Source organism: Tilletiopsis washingtonensis (assembly GCF_003144115.1).
Source record: "Tilletiopsis washingtonensis strain MCA 4186 unplaced genomic scaffold FA09scaffold_20, whole genome shotgun sequence".
Lineage (NCBI taxonomy): Eukaryota > Fungi > Basidiomycota > Exobasidiomycetes > Entylomatales > Tilletiopsis > Tilletiopsis washingtonensis.
In genome coordinates this window covers 307,501-330,218 of record NW_020312017.1, presented here as the reverse complement: position 1 = coordinate 330,218, position 22,718 = coordinate 307,501, and the positions used below count along the sequence as shown (strand labels likewise).

At 66.5% G+C, this 22,718-nt stretch overlaps 9 protein-coding genes across 9 annotated transcripts; 5 read left to right on the top strand and 4 right to left on the bottom strand.

The window, feature by feature from the left end:
• Positions 1 to 1,596: 1,596 nt before the first annotated feature.
• Positions 1,597 to 3,301, top strand: FA09DRAFT_331813 (putative translationally-controlled tumor protein). The gene is made up of 6 exons (XM_025743190.1): positions 1,597 to 1,617; positions 2,186 to 2,443; positions 2,741 to 2,852; positions 2,926 to 2,965; positions 3,030 to 3,103; positions 3,167 to 3,301. Exons 1-6 carry the CDS (start codon positions 1,612 to 1,614, stop codon positions 3,178 to 3,180), a joined length of 504 nt encoding a protein of 167 aa, XP_025596147.1. The 5' UTR covers positions 1,597 to 1,611; the 3' UTR covers positions 3,181 to 3,301.
• Positions 3,302 to 3,678: 377 nt separating this feature from the next.
• FA09DRAFT_331812 (hypothetical protein) lies at positions 3,679 to 4,242 on the bottom strand. The gene has a single exon (XM_025743189.1). The coding sequence runs from the start codon at positions 4,088 to 4,090 to the stop codon at positions 3,743 to 3,745; it is 348 nt and encodes a 115-aa protein (XP_025596146.1). The 5' UTR covers positions 4,091 to 4,242; the 3' UTR covers positions 3,679 to 3,742.
• Positions 4,027 to 6,447, top strand: FA09DRAFT_128291 (hypothetical protein). The gene is made up of 2 exons (XM_025739069.1): positions 4,027 to 4,242; positions 4,301 to 6,447. The coding sequence occupies exons 1-2, from the start codon at positions 4,132 to 4,134 to the stop codon at positions 6,329 to 6,331; spliced, it is 2,142 nt and encodes a 713-aa protein (XP_025596145.1). The 5' UTR covers positions 4,027 to 4,131; the 3' UTR covers positions 6,332 to 6,447.
• FA09DRAFT_331810 (hypothetical protein) lies at positions 6,360 to 9,365 on the bottom strand. The gene is made up of 3 exons (XM_025743188.1): positions 7,752 to 9,365; positions 6,581 to 7,692; positions 6,360 to 6,507 (listed from the first exon to the last, which is right to left on the bottom strand). The coding sequence occupies exons 1-3, from the start codon at positions 9,073 to 9,075 to the stop codon at positions 6,436 to 6,438; spliced, it is 2,508 nt and encodes an 835-aa protein (XP_025596144.1). The 5' UTR covers positions 9,076 to 9,365; the 3' UTR covers positions 6,360 to 6,435.
• Positions 9,366 to 9,571: 206 nt separating this feature from the next.
• FA09DRAFT_331808 (hypothetical protein) lies at positions 9,572 to 10,531 on the top strand. The gene has a single exon (XM_025743187.1). The coding sequence runs from the start codon at positions 9,639 to 9,641 to the stop codon at positions 10,347 to 10,349; it is 711 nt and encodes a 236-aa protein (XP_025596143.1). The 5' UTR covers positions 9,572 to 9,638; the 3' UTR covers positions 10,350 to 10,531.
• Positions 10,532 to 10,938: 407 nt separating this feature from the next.
• Positions 10,939 to 13,597, top strand: FA09DRAFT_331806 (MFS general substrate transporter). The gene is made up of 8 exons (XM_025743185.1): positions 10,939 to 11,865; positions 11,926 to 12,010; positions 12,080 to 12,396; positions 12,459 to 12,537; positions 12,605 to 12,740; positions 12,806 to 12,963; positions 13,033 to 13,126; positions 13,182 to 13,597. Exons 1-8 carry the CDS (start codon positions 11,111 to 11,113, stop codon positions 13,460 to 13,462), a joined length of 1,905 nt encoding a protein of 634 aa, XP_025596142.1. The 5' UTR covers positions 10,939 to 11,110; the 3' UTR covers positions 13,463 to 13,597.
• FA09DRAFT_331804 (acyl-CoA dehydrogenase NM domain-like protein) lies at positions 13,318 to 15,520 on the bottom strand. The gene is made up of 6 exons (XM_025743184.1): positions 15,370 to 15,520; positions 15,093 to 15,233; positions 14,639 to 15,020; positions 14,058 to 14,579; positions 13,893 to 13,990; positions 13,318 to 13,837 (listed from the first exon to the last, which is right to left on the bottom strand). The coding sequence occupies exons 1-6, from the start codon at positions 15,497 to 15,499 to the stop codon at positions 13,797 to 13,799; spliced, it is 1,314 nt and encodes a 437-aa protein (XP_025596141.1). The 5' UTR covers positions 15,500 to 15,520; the 3' UTR covers positions 13,318 to 13,796.
• Positions 15,521 to 16,106: 586 nt separating this feature from the next.
• Positions 16,107 to 18,485, bottom strand: FA09DRAFT_331803 (hypothetical protein). The gene is made up of 2 exons (XM_025743183.1): positions 18,014 to 18,485; positions 16,107 to 17,944 (listed from the first exon to the last, which is right to left on the bottom strand). The coding sequence occupies exons 1-2, from the start codon at positions 18,020 to 18,022 to the stop codon at positions 16,298 to 16,300; spliced, it is 1,656 nt and encodes a 551-aa protein (XP_025596140.1). The 5' UTR covers positions 18,023 to 18,485; the 3' UTR covers positions 16,107 to 16,297.
• A 387-nt stretch (positions 18,486 to 18,872) lies between these two features.
• On the top strand, positions 18,873 to 22,703 carry FA09DRAFT_346972 (hypothetical protein). Its single transcript, XM_025744786.1, has 4 exons — positions 18,873 to 20,029; positions 20,085 to 20,147; positions 20,205 to 22,312; positions 22,373 to 22,703. Exons 1-4 carry the CDS (start codon positions 19,196 to 19,198, stop codon positions 22,500 to 22,502), a joined length of 3,135 nt encoding a protein of 1,044 aa, XP_025596139.1. The 5' UTR covers positions 18,873 to 19,195; the 3' UTR covers positions 22,503 to 22,703.
• The last annotated feature ends 15 nt before the right edge of the window (positions 22,704 to 22,718 follow it).

Below are 22,718 nucleotides of genomic sequence, written 5' to 3'. Positions count from 1 at the left end.
GCGGCGGCCCCCACCTTGCCCGCCAGTGCCCGCAGGGCGGTGCCGTTGCCCCTCGCGCTCCTCTCGCCTGCTACAACTGCGGCGGCATTGGTCACCGTGGTGCGTCATCCTCCCTTCCTTCCTTCCTCTGTCCAGGATGCTGACGCCTGTCGCCTCGCTCTGCAGCTCGCGACTGCACCTCCGCCCCCGTTGAGGGCGCCGGCCCGCCGGCGCGCGCTCCTCGCGCCCGCAAGGCGCCGGGCGTGTGCTTCGGCTGCGGCCTCCCGGGCCACATTCGCCGGTGAGTCTGCGCTGCTTGCTCGCGTCTCAGGAAAGCAAACCAGGAAGGGCAGATGGGCGAGAGAAAGAGAGAGAGCTGAGACGCTGCAATGGTCAGAGAGAGTGGAGGAGGGGAGCATGCCGCAGCGGTGGAAGTGGTGGCGGCGGCGACAGCAGAGCTCGAGCGTTGTGCCTCGGTCGCCTCCGCTTCTGCTGCATTGCGGCAGTCATTGGCATTGCGCCTAAGTTTCTGTGTGGAGGCCTCGTTTCCTCTGGCATTCGCAGTCGGCAAGCGCGGAGCGACAGAGACGCACTCTGCGCTCTGCCTCCGTCGCCGCCGCCGCGCTCCGGGTCTGATGCTCGAGCAAGAATTGCGCCTTGTCTGCTTGTTCCCGACGTATTCTGGCTCTGGCTGACGCATGCTTCTCCCTGCAGCGAGTGCCCCGCCCACGCCGACCCGCCGAGCGCGCCCACGAGCGCTGCTGCCATGGGCCTTGCCGCCTAAAGCTTGTCGCTTGACAGCTTCTGAGGCAGCAATCGAAGCCGCGCGCGAGCAGACCTCGGCTTGACTGCTGCCGAGGCACGGATGATCTGCGTTGTGCAGTCGGCCGTGCCTCACAGTCCGTCTCTATTCGAGAGACTTCCTCTTCTTCCCTCCTTGCCCCTTTGGTCATCCTTCCTTGTGTTCCCTCTCTTGCGGGTCTCTACGTTCGCTTCCTATGCAAAACATCTGCCTCTTCTGCTCTCTCTTCGCTGCGACTGACTGCAGTCTCGCCCGATAAGCCAGTCGCACGACACTTGATTGCATGAGCGGCTCGCTTCGAGGTCTGATGATCATGGTGCGGGAGCACGTGAAGCGCTCGTGTGGGCGCCCGCGCGGCCAGGCCGTGGCGGAGGGCGTGAGCGACTCCCGCGCCGGCCCCTTGCCGTCTTCAAAGGGTGGTCTGACCGAGACTCGCCGCTCAAGACGGGCACGATTTGACGTTGGCTGGGGCTGAGAGTCTCTTTGCACGAAAGATGCAGTTTCACAGTGCTGAGCTGAAGTAGGAGCTCAAAGTCGAGCGAGTGGTGAGCCATGCCAGGCTGCTCTTTGCCACAGAGCGTGCTCACCAGCAGCGGCGACCTGGACGCGGCGTGAGAAGTTCGGCGCCTCCGCGCGACGTGCGCTGGGCGGGTGAGCTGGCGGCGCAGGCCAGCTGCAGGACACGGCTCCCGTGCCTGGCGGCCGGTGAACCCCTCAGGCGCTTTTTTGGCGGGCGGCGTGCAGATCCAGCCACAGCAGCGGCGGCGGCGGCGCTCGAGCGCTTCCTTCTCACACCACACATCCCTCCCACCCTCCCGACTCCGCACATCATGAAGGTGAGCACACACACTCTCGCCGCACGCTCTGCACGTCACATGCGCCAGTAGCGGGCGAAAGTGCTAAGACGGGCGGTCGCTGCGGTGTCGAGGCACGTCGGGCGCAAGTGCGGCGAGAAGAAGACCTCTGCCGCGCTGCTTTGCTCGCTTTGCGCACATCTTCTCGCCGGCCGTGATCCGCCTCTGCGAAGCCGCTGGCGGCTATACCACGAGCCGCGAGGTGGCTCGTCCCACTGCTGTCGCCTGGCGACGTCAAGGCAATCCGCTGGGCTACGCGAGCTGGTGGCTAGCGCCAGGCGGAAGCCTCATGGCTGTAGGGATGCTCCGCCCTCTGGTTCTCTTGCGGCCTCATCTCAAGGCACGCGTGAGAGCGCATCTCGGCGCAGAGGAGCTCGTCGAGTTGGCGGACCAACTCGCGAGCCACGAGAGAGCGGCTGTCGAGCCTGGAGCCAAGTTCTCCGCACGGCGCTGCTCTTTCCTGGAAGCTATTCGTCACGAGGACAGCTCTGCTGCTGCGTCCTTTGCTCCTGCATCTCCTTGCTCCTCATGCTTAACTTCTCCTCTCCAGCTCTACACCGACGCGATCACGGGCGACGAGATGGTCTCGGACGGCTACAAGATCCACGAGGTCGACGATGTCATCTACGAGGTCGACGCGCAGATGATCGTCGTCTCCGAGGGCGAGGTCGACATCGGCGGCAACCCGTCGGCCGAGGAGCAGGCTGAGGCCCTCGAGAACGGCGCCTCGCAGGTCATCAACGTCGTCCACACGTTCCGCCTGCAGGGCACGCAGTTCGACAAGAAGAGCTACCTGGTGCACCTCAAGGTGAGTGGTGTAGAGCGAAGTGAAGCGGTGCGGCAAAGGGTGCCGAGAAGTGGGAGGCAAGCACAGAGCAATGTGTGCGGAGGCCGAGCAAAAAGGGCAAACGCAGCAGCTCTGGGACGCTCAAGCTGGGTGCAGGGCGTTTCACGCCCGAGGCGTTCGGTGTCTACCTCGGTGGCTTTGCTGCTGCCACTGCTGCCAGGGCGGATTGCATCTGCAAGCTCCAGCGCCTGTCTTGAGAGCCACGTCTACGCATCACTTGCCGCACCCGCAGTAGCTGACTCCCTCTTCTCTCTCCAGTCGTACATGAAGGCCATCAAGACGCGTCTGGCTGCCGAGAACCCGGACCGCGTGCCCATCTTCGAGGCCAAGGCTGCTGCCTTTGCCAAGAAGGTCGTCGCTAACTTCAAGGGTGCGTCTGCCGCTCACAGGAGAGAGGAGAGATCGGGCAGAGCAGAGTGGCTGACGAGCGTCTTCGGCCGCAGACTACGACTTCTACACCGGCGAGAGCATGAACCCCGATGGGTGAGTCTCTGCTATCAGCCCGAGTGCTCTGGGTCAAACGTGGCTGATTCTGGTGTGCCTGCAGCATGGTCGCCCTCTGCAACTACCGCGAGGACGGTGTCACGCCTTACTTCATCCTCTGGAAGGACGGACTCAAGGGTGCGTTTCGCCTGCTTCCTTGCCCGCCCTGCGTCCTTGCTGACCTCTGTTTGCGACGCGCAGAGACCAAGATCTAAGCCACTCTTGCGAGTCACTTAGACTTTGGAGGGATCGCCTTCCCGCGTCAAAATGCCGTCCTCTCCTTCTGGCCAGCAGCGCCTGCGTTGTATACTTGCTCAATATCATCGCACACCTGCCATTTGTGGATCCCGATGAGGCTGAAGAGCGTGACGAGCGTTGAGCTGGCTGGCTACTGCGATGCAGAGAGGGTGCCGGCCGTTGCCGCGTCTGGACGAGGACGCTAGGCGCAAGCTGCCTTGCCGTGCGCATGAGCCTGCGTCGCAGCGCCGTCGAACATGCGATGATCTTCAAGCCTCACACGAAGAGGTCGTTGGCCACCTGCGTGCTTTCTGTGCCGTTGCATTGGCGCCAGACATGCGAGCGTGCCCAGCTGCCGTCCGCGAGAGCGAGCTTGAAGCGCGCCGCTGCGTGTGTTGGTTGGAAGCGCGCCGCGGCGGCGCGGCTGCGGGGAATGGAGAGGCTCTCGACGCGCGGCTGCGCAGCTCTCATCTTCCCGCCTCCACCTCCTCTCCCCTCGCGCGCCCTTCTTCCCGCTCGGCTCCTTGCATCCGCAGGCAGTCACTCGGCTTCGCTGCCGCTCTTCTCTGCGAGCTCTTGTCCTTCACTCGCTCGCACACACTCCGCGCCAGCTCCAGCTCGTCCCAGCGCGTCGCACGCTGGTGCACGGCCCTCTTGGCCTCTTCGTCTCTTGCTGCCGCGCCTCTCTTTTACCTCTCCTAAGGCGCGGCAGCCATGATCTCTCTTCTCCTCTTCATCTTCCGCTCCTACCTCTTCCTCACGACTCTCCTTCGAACGCACCGGCACCTGCTCTCCTCGCGTCGCGCACTGCGCACGCCGGGAGCTGCGGCGAGGAGGAAGGCGCTGGCGTGGGAGGGCTTGGCGCCGCTGTTCGTCTGCGTGAGTCATGTGAGGAGCTGAGAATGAGCCCGGCTGAAGAGAGGAGGTAGATGCTGGGATGCAAAGCGGAGCGAGTGGCAGATGGTCTCATCGGCTGGATGCCGTTCTACACCTCGGCGAAGCTGGCGGTGCTGCTCGTCGCCATCATCGCTCGCACCTTCGTGAGTACGCTCCTCCCCATCCTCTCCACTCTCACGGCACTGAACTCCGGTCTCGCAGTTCACGAGCTATCTCCTCTCGCTCCTCACGCTGCTGCTCACGCCGTATGAGCCACTGCTGGACGCGACACTGCGGCAGAGCGCCAACGTGAGCGCTGCGCTTGTGTTTTGGATCTCGCTGGGCTGGGCGAGGATCAAGCTGGCGCACGGAGAGAGAGTGGGACGCTGGGGGGACTGGGTGCTGCGCAGAGGCACAAGGGCAAAAGTGGAGCGGAGAGATGCAGGAGATGCGGGCGGAGACCAGGGCGACGACCTCGACATTGTCCCTCCTCCGCCCAGCCGAACACCTCGGCGCTCATCATCGAGCACTTCTCTCCGCTCGCCGTCTCGCTCTGGCTCTGGCTCCGTCCGGCGAAAGCCTTCTGCATCTTCGTTGCGCCCATACGACATCAGCACACCGCAGCAGGAGCGCATCGCGACACCCACGCAGCAGCAGCGCAGCAGCCTGAAGAAGAAGCCATCCTTGCTGCGCTTCGAAGAGCAGTATGCGAGCCTGGAACCACTGCCTTCGCCGCCTTCTACGTACCTCAAGGTCAAGCAAGAGAGCGAGAGCACGCTCTATCCGAGTCTGCCTCGTCGCACGGCACCTGCACAAGATACCCAAGCAGCCGCACCACGACTGCCGCCACCGCCGCCCGCGATGATAGCGCAAGCAGCCGCAAGCGGTGCGCTCGAGCTACCGACGCCGCTCTTTCCCGGCGCCTTTGCGCGTGCGCAACCGCCCACGATGCGCCCTACGCTCGCCGCGGCTGGCGTGCCGATGCTGGGCAGCAGCAGTGCGCTTGCAGAAGCAGGACGCGTCGAGCCGGCGCAGGCATCGACCTCGATGCTCGCTGGTGCAAGCCCAACTGCTCCGCCAGCTGCAGCAACGCCGCCTTCGAGTCGCATTGCTGCACGTCTAGCCGAGATGACAGCCTCTTCAACCTCCGCTGCTGCGCCGCCTCTCCCGGCCTCGCCTGCCGCACGCGCTCGCGATGGGCAGGCAGGAGAGGCCCAGGCTTTCGTTCCCGTTCCGCCTCCAGCAGCACACGGCAGGAAGCGAGGAAGCGCGATCAAGTCTCGTGGCGCGAGTCGTGCGGTGGCAGCGGCAGCGAAGACGGCCGCTATGCGCGGCACCGCGACTTCTCGGACGCCAACGGCAAGTACGCCTGCTGCAGCTGCTGCTTCGACATCGACCACAGCCACTGCGGCGCGAGGAGGAGCTAGGCGAGTCGTCTCTGGCACTGCCAGGCGACAAGCCTCTGAGGCCCGCGAGGAGCTAGAAGCAGCGGTATCGCCGCCGTCTCCCATTCTATCTCCTCCGCCGCAGCAGCAGCTCCCAAGCTCCATCTCCACCTCTTCGCTCTCAACGCCCAAGCGCAAGCTGCGCAAGCGCGCCGCCGTGTTCTTGGAGGACGTCGACGTCTCGGGAGATGCGCAGCAGGAGGAACTGGCGCTGCTCGTGCCGCCTCCGCAGCGCAAGGTGTCAGGTCAGACGGCGAGGAAAGTCAGCGGTCCGAGCGCTTCGACGAGTGCAGCGCCTCCAGCAAAGCGAAGCGTTTCGGCGAGCATCAAAGACTTCGCTGCCGACACCGATACGCCTCAAGCAGCTCCCGCTCCTCTGACACCTCGCAAACGTCGTCTTCAGAGTGCCTCCACTTCTCCGGGCGCCTCTGCCTCCTCGGCCGAGGCACCCGACGGACCGGCACCTCCGCAGCAGCAACCGACGGCCACGCGCAAGAAGGCCTCTCGCGTGCCCATTGCGGCGAGCAGCACCACGCGGCTGGCGCCGGAGAAGAGCGCGACGCAGGTGCGCAAGAAGGCGAAGGTCGGACTTGCCGCAGCAGCGGCACCAGCGCCAGCGCTCGTCAAGGGCACGGGCAAGCAAAGCGCCACGTCTCGTGCGCTGCTGCGTGCCCGTGCAGGAGGCGCTGCGGCAGCTCCTGCGGCCAGGAGCGCACCCATGCTCTTTGGCGGCGCCGAGGCCGCGGCGCAGGCGGAGCGGGAACTGCAGGCGCTCGTGGAGCATTCGTCTTCGCCGCGACGTTCGTAGGAAGGAGGGGAGAGGATCAGGCTCGACAGAGCGTAATACGTCACTTGTCATTAGCGATGCGACGCGGCAGTTGTGGAGAAGCGATGTGTGAGGAGAAAGGAGAACTAGAGAGGCGTGGAGAGGAGCAGGACTGAGGAGTCGGGAGATGTGAGACGTGCTTCTTGTGTGCCCCATGCCTGATGCAAGCAGCGTCAGCAAGCACAGCAACCAAGTGCTCTCGACGGAGAGGCGCTAGTCTTGGGCACTTACAGTGTCTGCCAGGACGACCTCTCCACCCGTCGTCTGGCGCAGATGCGCAACAAGGCTCAGCAGCGTCTCGCTGGGCATCTCTAGGAGTGCAGTGCCCGCGCTCGTCGGTGCAGAGGCGGTGCGCAACATGAGACGCGCGTCGCAGTCTTGCGGTTGCAGCAGGACATGTGCGTGCGAGGCGCTCAGCACCGCCGCGCGCAGCAGCGGCGCATAGAACTGCTGAGCTACGGCGAGGTCAGGCACGAAGAGCACGCTTGTTGCGCCTGCGCTGTGTGGCGCAGCGACCTCGCCAAGAGTAAGGGGCGAAGAAGGCGGCTCGAGAGTGATGGGCGGCATCCCGTCCGTTGAGCCAAGGCGCACCATGCCGTTACTGCCAGGCGTGGGCGATCGCCGGAACGGATTGGAGGGAGAGAGTGGCCGGATTTGAGGAGAGAACGCTTCTTGGCCGAGCGAGGCTGCGCGCGTTAAGGAGGGCGTGCGTTCGCTGATCGACGGCCGAGATGGTGCGGCAGCGGGCGCGCCGCCGAGTGGAGAGACCTCGTCGGACGGCGTAGAGACGAGCACACTGCTGCCGCGCATGGGCAGCACTGGAGTTTTGCGCTGCGAGTGCGTCGATGTTGCAGATGTAGGCGTGATCGGCTCGGGCGAAGCGACGTCCGCCGACATCGGCTGGTCCGCGAAGGGACCTTCTTGCGCGCCCGACAGGTTTGGTGCAGTCGAGCTTGCCAGCTCCTCGGCCTCTCTCTGCTGCACCGGACTCGCCGCCACTGCCTCGAAGGGCTTCCAATCGCGCGTCATAGTAGGCGAGCCGGACGGCGTAGCATCCCAAATAGGACTCAGGCTACTCAGATATCGACTCTCCGTCTCTCTGACCCCTGCCAGCGGGCCGCGAATCCTCGTCTCGGACGCAGAGATGGGCGAAGCGAGAGAGCGCGAGCGCGAGAGGCCCGACGCTCCGTTGGAGGACGTAGAGGTGGAGATGGTCGGCGTGGGACGGAGCGAGTCAGAGGACTCGGAACGCAGCAGGGCCGGCTTGGGCTGTGCTGTCTTGGCGCAGAGGAAGAGGACAGCCTCGTCGGCATCGTCGAAGCAGCGCATGAGCGGGCCAGGGACTGTGCGATTTGTCAGTCGGAACAGCTCGGGGAGACAAGAGAGATGCGAGGCTGCTCACAATTCTTGACCTGTTCCTCCGCCTCTTGCTTCGTGTCGTAGATCCCCTTCCTCCACCCTCGTTTGACCACCCAATAAGGCGGTGCCTTGCCTCTGAGCCCCTCTCTCCTCTCTCGCGCTTCCTCGTCCCACACTTCCCCATTCTCCTCCTCTCCTTTCCCGCCCGCAGCATACGGCGGAGGGGGCCAATAGCCGCCCGGAAACGCATCGGCGCGCGGCAAGGCGCTTCCTTCGCGCGCAGGCTTTGCGCGAGGCGTAGAGGAGATCAGCGCGCGGCCACTGTTGGTGCGTGCGTGGCGAGAGGGCGTCGAAGGCACGGCTTCTGATGCTCGAGTGCGCTCTGGAGATGAAGGCTCGATGCCGCTCTTCTCGTTGTAGGAGGAGTAAAGCGAGTCGAAGGAGCGTCGAGGCAGCAAGGCGAGTTCCTCATCTGTGCGCACCAGCGTGCGCGCTGCTTCGCCTCGACTGTGCCGGCGAGGAGTAGTCGGACGTGCCTTGGCTATGCTCGCGTCGTTCTTCGTCGTGCTGCTCGCGCTGGACGCAGTCGCAGCGGCATTGTTGCGCCGAATGGAGAGCTTCTTGACGAGCGATGTACTCCCTTGCATGGCGTTGGTGCCTGCCCCAGCACTGGCACTGGCGCTCCTCGAGCGGCGCTTCTCCTTCTTCTCCTCTCGCTCTCGTTCCCAGCTGCCCCTGCTCACAGGAGCATCTCGCAGCTCCACCACGCCGGCGCGTGCCTCTCGTGCCTCTCGCGCCTTGCGCTCCTCAGTTGACGAGCGTGACGTTGTGGCAGTGACGTGCTCGAACTCGACGCGAGGCGTGCGGCCCCACGCGACGTACGAGCTGTTGCCCGCCGTCGTCACTGGCGGCGTGGTCGTCGGCGAGGCATTCGAGACAGCTGCAGGAGCGGCGACGGAGCGAAGCTCGCCGCTCGTGCTGGGACGGCGAGTGTCCAGACGCGGTCGTCGAGTCTCGAGCCTGCTGGCGACGCTGCCGCTGCCGCTGCTGCCGCTGCTGCCGCTTCCTGCCGCTGTGCTGCTCGAGCCACCAGTACTCGCAGTGCTCGCCGCCGCCGCAGCAGCAGCAGCAGCGCGCTCCTTCTCCTTCTCCGCCGCCCGCTCTGCCGGTGTCTTGCGAGCGCGCAGAGAGAGGGAACGTGCCAGGCGTCCGAAGCCTCCTCCGCCGCCGCCGCCGCCGCCGCCGCCGCTGCTGTTGCCGTGAGAGGAAGCGGCGGCAGACGAGGCAGGAATGGGTGTGGCCTTCGCTACGCCGTGCGCCGGAGGCGAGGAGGGAAGCATGGTGGGCCGCGCCAGAGGGAGAGCCATGTCCTGGCGCTGCAAGCCTGTAGTGAGAGTGCGATGTGCGGTGTCGTGGCTGTGTGCAGGAGGCTGTGCGACTGAGGCGAGAGGGTGGGATCCAGATGCAAGAGAGAAGGAGATGCAGGACGTGGAGAGGAGACATAGACAGGGAGAAGTTGGGCGCAGCTGCGCCAAACGCAAAATGGGCAGCGCAAGGTGGAGCGCTGGAGATTCGCGTCAGCGGCCGGCGGGCACAGCGCAGCAGCAGCGCAGCAGCAGCGCAGCAGCAGAGCACCTGCATCTGCGCCAGCCGGCGGGGCTCCGCGCCCGTGTCCGACGTGTCGTGCCGCTCTCTGCCGGCGGTGCGGCGCCGCCCGTGTGGCGCTTTGCACACATGCGCACAGATGAAGCTTGACCCCGCAGTCCCGCACCGCGACGACGAACGCAGCACCCGCATGCCAAGCGAGAGCTCAAGCAGGTGAAGTAGACCTGCCGGCTTGGGAGAACCGCTCGGCAAGCGAAGCTCGTCTGGCCTTGGCTCCTCTCACGGCCGGCGCCGCCTTGGTCGCGTGCAGAGCTGGCCGTTAGCGATGCAACGGCCGTGGATGGCAGCCAACTTCCACCTGCTACCCGTCGGTCGATGCGACTTGCTTCAAGGAGCAGCGGAGGCTGTCTTCGCCTCGTCAAAGTCGGCGTGCTGCTCAAGCGGTGGACAGGCCGCTGTACTTCTCGCCTCGCCCAGTCCAGAGCCGAGAGGCAAGCAAACGATGCAACCAGCTCGCCCAGCGGCCTGCGCTGTCAAGGGGCCCGCATCGGGCCCGCTTCCTCTCGTCTCTGCCCAAGCCCGCCCCTGCGGCGCTGCGACCTGCGGCCTGCGACCTGCGACCTGCGTGCTCGGAGCGCGGCAACGGAGGCGAGAGACCCTTGCTTACTCCGCATCTGCCATGCTAGAAGAGCACAGAGTCGGTGACCGACGCCTCGCTTGGGATTGGGAGCTGCCTACGACTTGGCCTCGTCGTTCGAGCCTTCTGCCTGAGCACCTGCCTCCTCAAGATGATCGGCCGAGGCGTGACACCTTCTCCACGCCCATATCCTGCCTCGCGACGGCACCAGAATCGCAGCCGGCAGCTGCGTCTGTGTTGCATCTCACCCCTCGCAAAGCAGCTCGTCGTCTCGCTCTGAAGGCGCACCTCCGCCCTCCCCACCTCCCATCACCGCCTCTCCGTCCGGTCGGGGCGGGGCGCAGGAAAGCTGCCAGCCGCATGCTGCTCCATCAAAGCAGGCGGCTCGTGCGCATTTGACACTCGACTCGCCGGCGGCCCAGCGGCAGTCGCAGCGAGGGGAGGGATGTGCGCGTCGGGCACGGCACGGCGACTCTCCCTGCGCCGCGCGTCTTGCTTTCCCCGCCTTCAAATCCTCGCCGGCAGGCGTCGAGTCAGCGCCTCTGCGCCTCACGAGCGCGCTTTCGCCGATGCGGCCGCAGCGGCGAGCTGTGCGTCACTGCTCTGATGCGTGACTGCGCCCTCGGGCGACGCAGCTGCGGTTTTCTGCGGGTCGCGCTTGCGCCGCGAGTTGGCCGACGCCGCACCCGGCCGGAGGGAGCATGCACATGGGCGGCAGAGCAGCGGCGGAGGCGTGCCGCGGCATCGGCGCCGGTGCCGAGGGCCGACGTGTGCCCGCGTTTTGCTCGGCTGCTGCCCTTGCCGGCTCGGCGCGCGGGAACGAGCCGAAGGGTGGAGCTGCGAGACGCGAGATCTGCGCACCGAGTCAGCGCTCAGCCCCAGAGCAGGAGTCAGAGGCAGAGCGAGAGAGGGGCAGAAGCTTCGAGCTGCGCGTACCAGAGAGGCCGAGGCAGGGTTGCGGAGTCACCTGTCCTGGCTTGGCTCCATATCATCCCCTCTGCTCGCCCTCGCAGCCACCTCGCCAGACTCTCTCGCTCGTCCTCTACACGCATTGCTCCTTCTCCTTCAGCGCAAACGCGTCTCCGCATCGTCTGGCGCTCCCACTCCTCTCTGCGTACCACCCCACACCGGCCTGCGCGAGCAGACAGCGAGAGGCAGCCATGGCCTCCTCCTCGTCAGCCACAGCTGGGCCCTCGACACCTCCCTCGCACACCGCGCACGCCGCGCCCTCCTACTACGCCGCGCCCGCCGCAGCATTGCAGCGAGACGACGACGAGGGTCTGGCGTCCTCCTGCTCGTCCGCTCGCACGGGCGCACACAGCTCCGAGTCTTCTGCGCCGGCGCCGCAGCCGCAACTGGCCGCCGGGGCAGAGGGCCAGCAGCAGCTGCAGTCGCCAAGATTGGGCGCTCGTGTCTCCCATGCGCCCGGCGTCGGCGCTGGTGGTGAAGGCGGAGGCGGCGGCGGTGGCGGCGGCACACTCGCGCTCGGCGCTGCTCTGACGCAGACGCGCTCGTCAGGCGGGCCAGAGTACATCGAGTGGGCACCGGACGACAAGGCCAACCCTTTCAACTGGAGCAACGCCCGCCGCATCTCCATCGTCGTCTGCGCCATGTCCTTCTCGTGCACGACCGCCATGAACGCCACGGGCTACGGCAGCGTGCAGCGCGACGTGATCCGGGAAACAGGGACCACTCTCGAAATTTTCCTGCTCGGCAACACTACGTATCTGACGATTGGCGTGGCGTTTACGCCGTTGCTGCTGGCGCCGCTCAGCGAGATCTACGGGCGAAGACCCATCTACCTCGCCGCTGCCGCAGTGTTCGCAATCATGTTCGTGCCGCAGGCGACGGCGCAGAACATCACGGCGATTCTCGTGTCGCGATTGATCCAGGGCTGCGCTGCGAGTGTTGGCAAGTGAGTATGGGAGCTGTGCGAGGAAGCGAAGATGAAGGCTGACGCTCTGGCCGGTCGCAGCTCGATGGTCGGAGGCTCCGTCTCCGACGTCTTCCTGCCAAACGAGCGCGGCATGCCCATGTCTCTCTTCTGCCTGCTCATCTTCGTGAGTCGGCGTCGCAGCCCGCCCTCTCTCGCTCCCACCATGCTCACGAGTTGTGTTCTCCTCGGTCAGATCGGACAAGCTCTCGGTCCCTTTACCGCCTCCTACACCGTCGCCGGTCCCGCCGGCTGGCGCTGGGTCTTCTGGTGGCAGGCCATCATCGCCCTTGCCTCGTTCGTCTGGATGTTCTTCGCGCTGGAGGAGACGCGCGGTCCCGTGCTGCTCTCTCGCCGCGCCGCTCGCCTCTCGAAGGAGACGGGCAAGGCTCTGCGGACAAGAGCGGACGATGAGAGGAGCAGCTTTGCGCATGCCGTCAAGATCAGCCTCTCGAGACCCGCGGTCTGGCTCGTGACGGAGCCGATTGTGCTGTCGTTCAGCCTGTGGATCGGGTGAGTCCAGCGCCGCCCGCGTGGCTCGCATCGCCACTAACGCATCCTGTCTCCTCGCACAGCTTCCTCTGGGGCGTCCTCTTCCTGCTGCTGCAAAGCGTGCCCATCGTCTTCAGCGCGTACAACTGGACCGACCCACAGGTGCGCGTTCCTCCCTTCCTAGCCCTCCGTATCACAGCAGCTGACGCTGAGTCATCACACGCCGCAGAAATCTCTCGTGCTCCTCTGCTTCGCCGTCGGCGGCGTCCTCGGCTTCGTGTGCCACCTGCATCAAGAGCGTCTCTACAACCGCGCCGTCGCGCGTGCGGCGCCGGCAAAGGTGGCTCCCGAGGCTCGTCTTTACTGTGCGTCACGCCTTTTCTGCTTCAGACACGCTGCTCGACTGACGCACGCTCTCTCGCACATCCAGGGTCTTGCATTGGAGCCATCATGGCGCCGGCATCGATGTTCTGGTTCGCCTGGAGCGGACAAGCCTCGGTGCACCCTGCTGTGCCCATTATCGCACTCATCGTCTTCATCGCCGCCATCTTCCCCATCTACCTCGCCGTCTTCCTCTACATTGCCGAGGTGAGTTGAGCCCTCACACTGCGGAATCGCACGCACGAGCGCAGCACGCTGATGCCAGTCTTCTCGCAGGTGTACGAACGCTACGCTAGCTCCGGCCTTGCAGCGCAGTCCTGGCTGCGCAACGTCTTTGCCGGCACGCTCATCCTAGCTGCGCCCAGCATGTGTACGTCGTCCTCCTTCGCGCCAAACGCTTCTCTCAGCTGACGCTCTGCTCTCAGACGGCAAACTCGGCCCGCCCGTCGCCTCCTCGATTCTCGGCGGCATCGCCGCCATCCTCGGCATCTGCCCCTTCGTGCTCTTCCGCTTCGGCGCACACATCCGCAAGCACTCGCGCGTGGCGCAGGGGCTTGCGCGCGAGGACGAAGAGGAGAGAGAGATGCAGATGCTCGACAAGGAGCGGCGGGAGCGCCATTCGAGGAGGAAAGAGGAGAAGAAGAAGAGGGAGGAGCAGAGGGAGGAGCAGATGAAAGAGGAGGAGAAGAATGTGGAAATCGCTTGAGTGGCGAGACGGCGCCGACGCGCACGCACTCGCAGGGGTCCCTCGCATGGCACCTGCGCCTGGCTTGTCTTTGAAGGACTCGCCCGCTTCATCTGTATGAACATCCCAATGCATCTGCTGTTCTCTGCCTGCGCGAATGAGAGAGAGGAGAGTGGAGGAACACCTCGCCGCAGACTGGCCGAGCGGACCAGATGGACGTCTGGCGTGGGCGATGCGGTGTCGAGAGACCGTGCCGCAGCAGAGAGCTGACTCGCCCAGCCTGAGGCTGCGCCGCTGCACCCTTTCTCTGCATGCTCTTCTATGCGGTCCATCGATGCATTACACACCACGACGCTCAGTAGAAGGCCTGCTCGCCGGTCAGACCCTTGCCGAGAACTACAGGATCATGCGTCAGCGACAAGAGTGCCGGGATCTGCGCCGAGCAACTCACTGAGTCCGTGGATGTCGTACGTGCCCTCGTACGTGTTGACTACGTGCAGGTTCGCCACGTGTCTGCCGATGGCGTACTCGTCTGACGAGGCGTTGCCACTGCAAGTTCGCAAGGGCTCGTCAGCGCTCGCCCTCACTTTCGTCTCACTCCCGTTGCCACACTCACCCAAAGATCTCGGCCAGAATGCGTGCGTTCCACAGTGCCTTTCCGCAGTTGTTGCGCTTCACCAGGCTGACCATCTCGGGGCTCCACTCGCCCTTGTCCTTGGCACGTCCCAGCTGCAAGCTGGCGAGCAGCGCCAGGGACGCCTCCGTGGCGCCGTCTGCCAGCTTCTTCTGCACGAGCTGGAAGGCCGCAAGCGGCTTGTTGAACTGCTTGCGGTCGAGAGCGTACTGCCGCGCCTCCTTCACGCACGCCTCGAGCGCACCGACGGCGCCCCAGGTGATACCGAAGCGTGCGCTGTTGAGGCACTCGAACGGAGAGCCGAGGCCCGGACGAGCGTGCGGGAGGAGCGACTCGTCGCGCTTGACGCGCACGTTGTCGAGGAAGATGGAGCCGGTGACGGATGCGCGCAGCATCAGCTTGTTCTTGATGGGCGGGCAGGAGAAGCCCGGCGTGCCCTTCTCGACGAGGAAGCCGCGCACCTTGTTGTCCCACTTCGACCGTGCCCAGATGATGGCAATGTCGCTGTACGACATGACGCTTCAGTATGCCGAAATAGGCGCAAAGGCGACGCGGTTACTCACGCGTACGGGCTGCTACTGATCCACGTCTTGCTGCCGTTGAGCACAATCTCTCCATCCCCCGTGTCCTCCGCCGTAGTCTCCATGTGGCTCGGATCCGAGCCGTGGTTCGGCTCCGTGAGACCAAAGCAGCCCACGATCTCGCCCTTTGCCATGCCCGGCAGCCAGCGCTCCTTTTGCTTGTCCGATCCGAACTGGTTGATGGCGCCCATGGACAGCGACGACTGCACCGACATCATGCTGCGGTAGCCCGAGTCGACGCGCTCGAGCTCACGAGCGATGAGGCCGTACGAGACGTTGTTGACGCCGGCACAGCCGTAGCCGTCAATTGTGGGGCCGAGCAGACCACACTCGCCGAGCGCAGGCAGGATGGTCGGGTCCCAAGCTGTGCGTCATCGAGGTCCATCAGCTGCAGTTCCCCCGCCATGTTCCACGGCCTCTAGGAGTCACAACTCACACTCGTCGCGGTACATCTGCTTGACCTTGGGCGCCAGCTGCTCCTGCGCAAAGGCACGTGCCGTGTCCTGGATCGCCACCTCCTCCTCGGTGAGCAGCGTCTCGACGCGCATGGGGTCCTCGGGGTCGAACTTGTCGAAGACTGCGGAGACGAGGCGAGGGTCAGCACCCACTGCTGCGAGCGCGCTGAAGAGACGAGGCCAAGCGCACGCCAGGAGCCCAGCTGCACTCCCTGCCACATTGCGCGGCGTCTCCCGCCGGGACCCCTCAGCACTCACCGGTCATGTGGTACTCGCCACCCGTCTTGCTCGGGCTTGCATAGCCGCGCGCGAGCTGCGGCACGGCCGCCACACGCTGCTGCGCGAGGGCGCGGGGCGAGGCGCGAAGGAGAGGACGGAGGAGCGACATGGTGAAGATAGAGGATGAGGATGTGGGCAGAGGAGAGGAGAGAGAGGCGCTTTTGACAGCTGATGCCTCCTTTCCCCGCGCCACGCCCTGCTGCCGATGCGGAGCCGCCGTCTGGCTCGCCGGCGGCAAAAGGCAGCCGCGGCTTGCTCTGGCTGCCGTCCTGCCGTGTGGTGCCGTACTCGGCTCTCGGCATCCTCCTCTCGCCGGACGCGAATAAGAATGCGGGGATTTGCGCGAGGCGGGGTTCGTTGTAGTACAGCTTACAAATCCGCTCTATTCGACTTAAGCAACCCCCGGAGATGCTCGGCCCTCCTCCGCCTCCTTCTGATGCAGTGTCACTCGACGAGCAGTTTCTTGACAGCTGCAGCGGCCAAGCCAAGGGGCGGTGTATGCTGCATGTTGCTGTCGGAGCGTCACCGACGACGCCCGATGCTCCGCGATGCCGAAGGCTGGCATCCGCTCAGGGGCAGGGGAGGCGCCTTCTCCGAGCCCACCCGCAGCTGCGGCATCTCAGCAGCCTCCCACGACTCCGACTGCGTTCTCCTGCACAGAAAGGCCTGCATCGGCCTCACCACTCGCTTGCATCATACAAAGAACAGACGAGAGGCACTGATGGAAGCGATGGACAATGACTAGAGTTGATGTGGATGAGGTAGAGGTATGAGGCATGGCCGTGAACAAGAGACGAGATGCGGGAGGAGACGCGGCGCGCGAGAATGAAGGCTGGAAGATGGGAAAGAAGAGATGCGGGCGCGAAGAGACGACGAGAAGTGATAAACAGGGCGGCAGCGGCTCGTCCTAGAGCAGCGTAGGCTCGGCCACGCTCTGGCGAGCGCGCTGCGGCAGGGCAGCGATGGCACGAGCGCCGTCAGACGTGCCGGGAGCAGCGGCAGCGTCACCACCTTCCGCAGGCTGCGGCGGCACGAAGTTGAAGCGTTCGGCGAGGTGGCGGGCCTCCGCGTCGCTCGGATGAGCAAGCAACCTACGAATCTTGAGGCTGGTCCACTCCTGGCAGTCCTGCAGCGCCAGCTGGTAGTCCAGGAAGCGATGCGCCATCTGCGGCAGCGCTTCGCCCGCCTCGATGAGGGCCACGACGTGCTTCCACGCCCAGGAGATCATGGTGTGCAGCTCCTCCGGATCGCTGAGCGCGTGATGCCAGTACGCACTGGCTCCCTCGGGCCAGCTCGAGGGGCGCGCGGCGAGCTCTCCGCGCTGGAGCAGCGTGGCGTGGTTGAAGAGCGCCACGATGTAGCGGCGCGAGTAGCGCATCTGGCGCACGAACTCGGCGTTGAAGAATGCCTGCGCCTCCTCCTCGCTCATCTCCGCGGCCTTGGCGTAGTGCGCAATGCCAAGCCGAGACGCATCGCGCAGACGCACCTCCTGATCGCGATATTGCTGCATCTCCACGACGCGGGCACGGACGCAAAAAGCCGGCGTGACAAGCTCGGGCTGGCGACGGGGTTGACGACGCTGCGGAGCCTCTTCGACGCGCGAGCGCCGAGCCTGGGCATAGGCGCGGAAGCCGGCTGCCCGGCCGCCGAGGTCGGCACGAGCTGCGGTGATCGCCTGGGCGGCAGGCGCTGCAGGAGGAGCGTCCGCTGCCGCGGTGGCGGGAGGCGGAGCAGCAGCGGCAAGAACATCGCGAGGCTGCCTCTCCATGCCGAACATGTCCGACAGCGGCTGCGACGAAGCCGGTCTGCCATTCGAGCTGAGCGTGACGCCCTGTGTCAGCTCGCGCCGGAGCACACCGTCCGCGGCGGCAGGGAAAGGCGCCGGACGGGCTGCACGAGCACTTGCTGCACTGGCGGAGCGACGCGAAGCGATGGCATCGAGACGGGCAACCGAAGCACGCATCGCCTCGAGGCGCGCAGAGATGCCCACGTCGGGCGCTGCGAAGCGGGCGGCGCGGTCGGCGGCGCGAGTAGTGGCCGCGGCGTTGCTGCCAGAGCTGTCGTCCTGGCGCAGCGTGCTCGTCAGGTAGTCGTTCCACGAGCGACGCGAGTCGTAGGCGATCGACTGGCTCAGCGTCAGTTCGGCGTCGCGCTCGGCCTCGGAGCGCAGGTCGCTCGAGCTGTGGTCGCGACGAATCACGTAGCGCGAGAGCGACGCGCGCTGCGCTCCGGCGCGCCGAAGGCCGCTGCCGGCTGGCGAACTGTTCGTCGAGCTGGAAGCATCGCGCGAGAAGATGTTGACCTCGGGCTCGCCCGCCAGCAGACGACGCTGCGTAGTGCGTGCGCGCGAGAGATGCTCGAGCTCCAGCGAGCGGGCCACTGACGCCGGCGGAGGCTCGGGCGTGAGACTGCCGCTGCCGCGGCGGCGCCATGCTGCCAGCGCGCGCTCTTCTTCCTCGTCGGAGCTCGTGTTGGACGACGAGAGCGGTGCGGCGGGCGGAGCGCGCTCTGCAGCCTTCTTCGTCAGGGAGATGTGCGCCTGCAGAGCAGTCTCCTGCAAAAGTGGGGGGTACGTGAGCGATTGTATCGCCAGGGGCCAGTCAAGGCCTGAAAGGTCGCTCACCTTGATCATCGTCTCGACGACGCGCTGCACAAGCTTATCGTCGACGTCAAAGTGCTCGACGAACTGCTCGAAGCTGTACTCTGCAGCGGCCTGGCCAGGCCCGCGTGCCGCATCGCGACTGCTGCCGGCCGCCGCCGACGAGCGCGCACCAGACGGCGCGCTGCCGCTGGCGCTCGAGAGGCCGCTCTGTGCGCGCGAGAGCTGATCGACGAAGGGCACCGAGTGGCGCTCGTTGAGGGCGCGCAGCGTGGCGAGCACGACGTCCTTTGTCTTGTTGAGCAGCAGCGCGTCGTAGTATGCTTGTTGGCTGGCGTGCGTGTCAGGCGTGTGGCCCGTAGCAGCGTGTATGCGCGCGCAGACTCACCGGCGACCCATGTCGGCGGCTGCCGAGGGCTGCGAGCAGCCTCTGCGCAGCAGGTGAGGCACGCGAGAGAGACGCGAGTGAGGCGTGTGCTCGACGAGCTCGGCGAGGGGATGGGTGGTGGGCGTGGGACAGACGGGCGGCTCGCGCCCACGCGCGTCACCATGCAGCACACGCGACAAGGCCGGAGTCGCACCCGCCAGACCCACGTGCAGAATCGCGCTGCCGGATGCGGCGGCGGGCATCGCAGGCCGAGTGCCGCATCTGTGCTGCGTTGACAGGCGCGGCACAAGAGCAACACGCATCACCGCACACCGCACACACAACAGAGGCGCTCTGTGCCTGAGACGCGCCACACAGGCGGCCTGCCTGCGGATCGGCGCGCAGCGAGAGAGAGAGAGAGAGAGAGCTCAACGAGCCACCGCCGCCGCCGTCAGCAGCGCAGCAGCACGACGTCCGTCCCTTTCGCGCGGCGTCGTCGTCGTCGTCGAGCGTCGTCCCTGTTTTGTGCCTTCCTCCTCCATCCATCCATCCCTACCGCCCCGCCTGCTCGCCGTTCCCTGCGCTCCCGTGCTGCTCCCGCGCCCTCGCTAATTTTCACCCCCTCGCCCTCACCGCTGCCCGAGTGCCGCGCGCGCCGCGCCCGCTGTGTGATCTCTCTCAGTCGGCCGCGCCGCATAAGATCACCTGCTGGCCCAACACCCAACACCCACGCCACGCGCCGCCCGCACCTCTGCGCGCGCCTCCACCACAGCGCCACCTCCTCATCATCCTCGCCGGCGCACCGCAGCCCGCACTGCGCCGTGCATCCACCTCGTTCTATGCGGCACGCCGTCGCACCCATGCTCGGCGGCGGGTCTGCGTCAGCGCGGCCCGACGTGGCCATGCGCGCTGTTGACGAAGCCACGCCGCGCTCGTCGAGCCGCCGCGGCTCGCAGCATGATGCGAAGCGCCACGACGGGCCCTCGACACCACCGCAGGGCGCCGGCACGCTGCCTACGCCGCCTACTTCGCACATCGACGTCAGTGCCTCGCGCGCGCCACCCGCCGGCAGCGCAGCCGCGCCGGCGCCCACGAATGCTGAGGCCGGGCCGTCGGACTCGGAGCCCGAGCACATCGACGGCAGTCCGTCGTTCGCCGTCATCGCTCGCCGCACGAAGCGTCTGAGCGGCCGTGGTGCTGCTGCGCACCAGGGTCTGCATGCTGTCATGGGCTCATCGCCGCCGCCGGGAGAGGAGGACACGCCGCGGCGGCAGCCGGCGGTCAAGACGGAGCGCGAGTTGACGCTGCAGGAGAACGGCCGGCGTGCGCACGCATCGCGAGGCCGTGGCCGCACTGCAGAGGCACGCCACGGCGTGTGGTCGGCGGCCGCAGACATGGACTCGGACGACAGCCGCGATGGCGGTGTGAGCGACTCGCACTCATCGCGCAGCCGCACGCCGAGTCCGATGCTCGGCGCCTCCGAAGGCCACCTCTCCTCTGTCGGTGCGCTGGGCCCGAGTGCAGAGGAGATCAGCGCGCTGCTGTTCGCCGAGGGCGACGAAGAAGAACGGCCAAGTGGCCTCAGCACGAACGACGTCGACCAGATGGCGGCACGCCTCGATGCGATGAGCTTGAGCACCGCATCTGCTGCCGAGAAAGAGCTCGCCGACATGGTGAATATTCTGCGCTTTTTGCGGTCGCTTCAGATCGCTCACGACGCTTCTTCAGGCACGATCATTGGTGCGACATGCCCAGCAGCAGGACCGGCACATCAGCAGCCTGCACGAGACGGTGAGTAGCCGTCGACCGAGCGCCAACGTGGCCAGCTCGGCTGATGCATCGCTCCAGCTCCACCGCGTGCGCCTGCGCGCGGTCTCAGCGCTCACATCGCAGCGCACCACCTCTCACGCCTCGCTCACGGCCGCGCAGCTCTCTGCTGCCCGGCAGGCCGTCGAGCTCGAGGGGCTGCGCTCTCAGGCACGCATGCTTGGCCTGAAGCTTGCGCGTGCCGAGGCGCGGGCAGACGAGGTCGAGCACGCTCGTGCACGCAGCGTCGACGAGGAGCTGCGCTGGGCGGACACGATGCGCAACCACACGGGCGCATGGGCACAGCAGCAGGCCGCGCGAGCGCAGGCAGCATTGGGCCCGCGCACGGCGCAGAAGACGCCGGCCTCAGCGCCGATCGGCACCACGGAGGCTTCGCCAGGCGCTCTGGCCGCGCCATTCGAGCTCGGAGAAGGACGCAGCTCGCCAGCTGCCGAGCCAGCCGCGGCCACCGGCTCGAACATGGACGCCGAGTCGGCGCCTGCCGGTCTTGGCATCCGCGACAGCGGCATGCCTGCCATCGAGACGCAGGCCACCGTGCAAGACCCCATTGAGGCGACGCTCTCGCCGCTCTCGTCGATCGTGCGCGAGCGCAACAAGCTGCTCTCGGACAAGCGGCACCTTAAGTCGCGCGTGCGCGAGGTGGAGGCACAGCGCGAGGTGCTCGAGAAGGAGCTGCGCGCCCTGCGCCCGCTGCTCATCTCTGGCGGCACCAAGGTGGTCAGCACGGAGGCAGGCGGTGCCGCAGACGAGTCTGGCGTGCACAGCACACCTGGCCGCGTCAAGCGCAGCACGAGCCGGCGCCGGCGCGGCCCCACCATGGGAGACGCCGAGGCTGAGCACCTGCTGCTGGCTGCTCGGCGCATGCGCGAGGTGCGCCGCGGCGATGGCCACACAAGCACGGCTGGCTCGCCGCAGAAGCGGTCGGCGCATGCAGCTGAGCAGGCCCGCTTCGAGGATCGCCACGCACTCGACGATGGTCGGCCGCGCACGCCGCCTCCGGGCATGGCACCGCGGACCCCGCAGACACCGCGCACGCCTCGACACGTCAACGGACCCGGCAGCGTGCGCCCGACTCCGCGGTCCATTGGCCGAACGACTGGCGGCCTGCTCGACGCCACCATGGAGAGCGCTGGTGCGCGGCCGTTCGCTGGCCCGCGCTGGGCAGGCCCGCACGAGCGCAACGAGAGCGCCATGTCGTCTGCCTCTTTCGCGGCCAGCACGGGCATCGACGAGCTTCTGCACGCCGCGCAGAGCGTCTTTACGCCCGGCGAGCGTGGTCCGGGCGGCAGCAGCCGACCAGACGGCACGCAGGTCTCGGTGGGGCCGAGCAGCGCGCCGTACTTCCCGCGCATGACGCCGAGCTCGCCTCTGGCTGCCCACGAGCAGCTCGCGCCTCAAGATGCGTTCGAGAGCCCGAAGCGTCGCCGCGTGTCGAGCGCTGCGTTCGACATGGACCGGCAGCGCATGGGTCTCTCCCTTTCGCCCGACAAGCGTGCCGGCGCCACCTTCGGAGGCCGTCGTGTGCGCACCAGCACCGAGGGCGCTGACCCTACCACCTCTGGCCTGTCCGCGCTGGACCTCCTCGCGGACCAGGCGGCGGCGAGCCAGGTGCCGAGCCAGAGCTCGGACCGCTCGCAGCACAGCGACGGCGCCGGCGGCACTTCCGACGAGGGCATGGCAGTCGAGGACCCACGCTGGCCTGCTCGGCCGGTGAACGACGCCTACCACCTGGGCGAGCGCGTGCGAGGTGCCCGCTTCGGCGGGCCTCCGCCGTTCCCTGGCCCGCTGCTGCAGCACCCGCCGAGCTACGGCTACCCGGCCCCTCCGCCCGTCCCAGGCCCGCAGCCGTGGCTCGCCTCGCCCACCGGCGGTGCGCCGCGCGTGCTCGAGTATGCGCCGATTCCCTACCCTCCGCGGCCCGTCACGCCGCCGCCTCAAGTCCGCCACATGCCGTCTGAGCCGTCGTACTCGCGCGACGACAGCGGCGTGACGCCGGTGCAGGAGGTGCAGAGCAGCCCGGCCAAGAGCAAGGGCGGCAACACCAGCCCGGACAAGCGCCTGCCGTACATTCGCTGGAGCGAGGAGGAGGACCGCAAGCTGCGCCGCGCCATCAGCGAGCACGGCCAACGGTGAGTCAGCGCGAATCAAGCTGCTTGCCGACCTGATCGCTGACATGCTCTGCCTCTCAGATGGGAAGCCGTCGCCCGCAGCGTCGGCACGCGCTCGTACCACCAGTGCCGCCAGCGCGCCCTGCTCATGCGCCGCAAGACGCAGGCCGCCTCCAACAACGCCGCTGCGAGCCAGCAGTCCGACCCCTGATCCCACACACACACTCTACTCTCACTGTCTTTTCCTCGTGCTCGCTGTTCTGCTCTCTCCTGCCTGCCGGTCCCCATTGTACTCCAGGCGCTCCGCTAGTCTCTCGCTCCCCCTCGAATCGCTCTCACAGCACGTCCGCTCGCAAATCGAACATCACCACTTGGACTCGTCCACGGCGGGCGGCTCTTCCGTCTCTCAGTGCGCATAGATAGATGG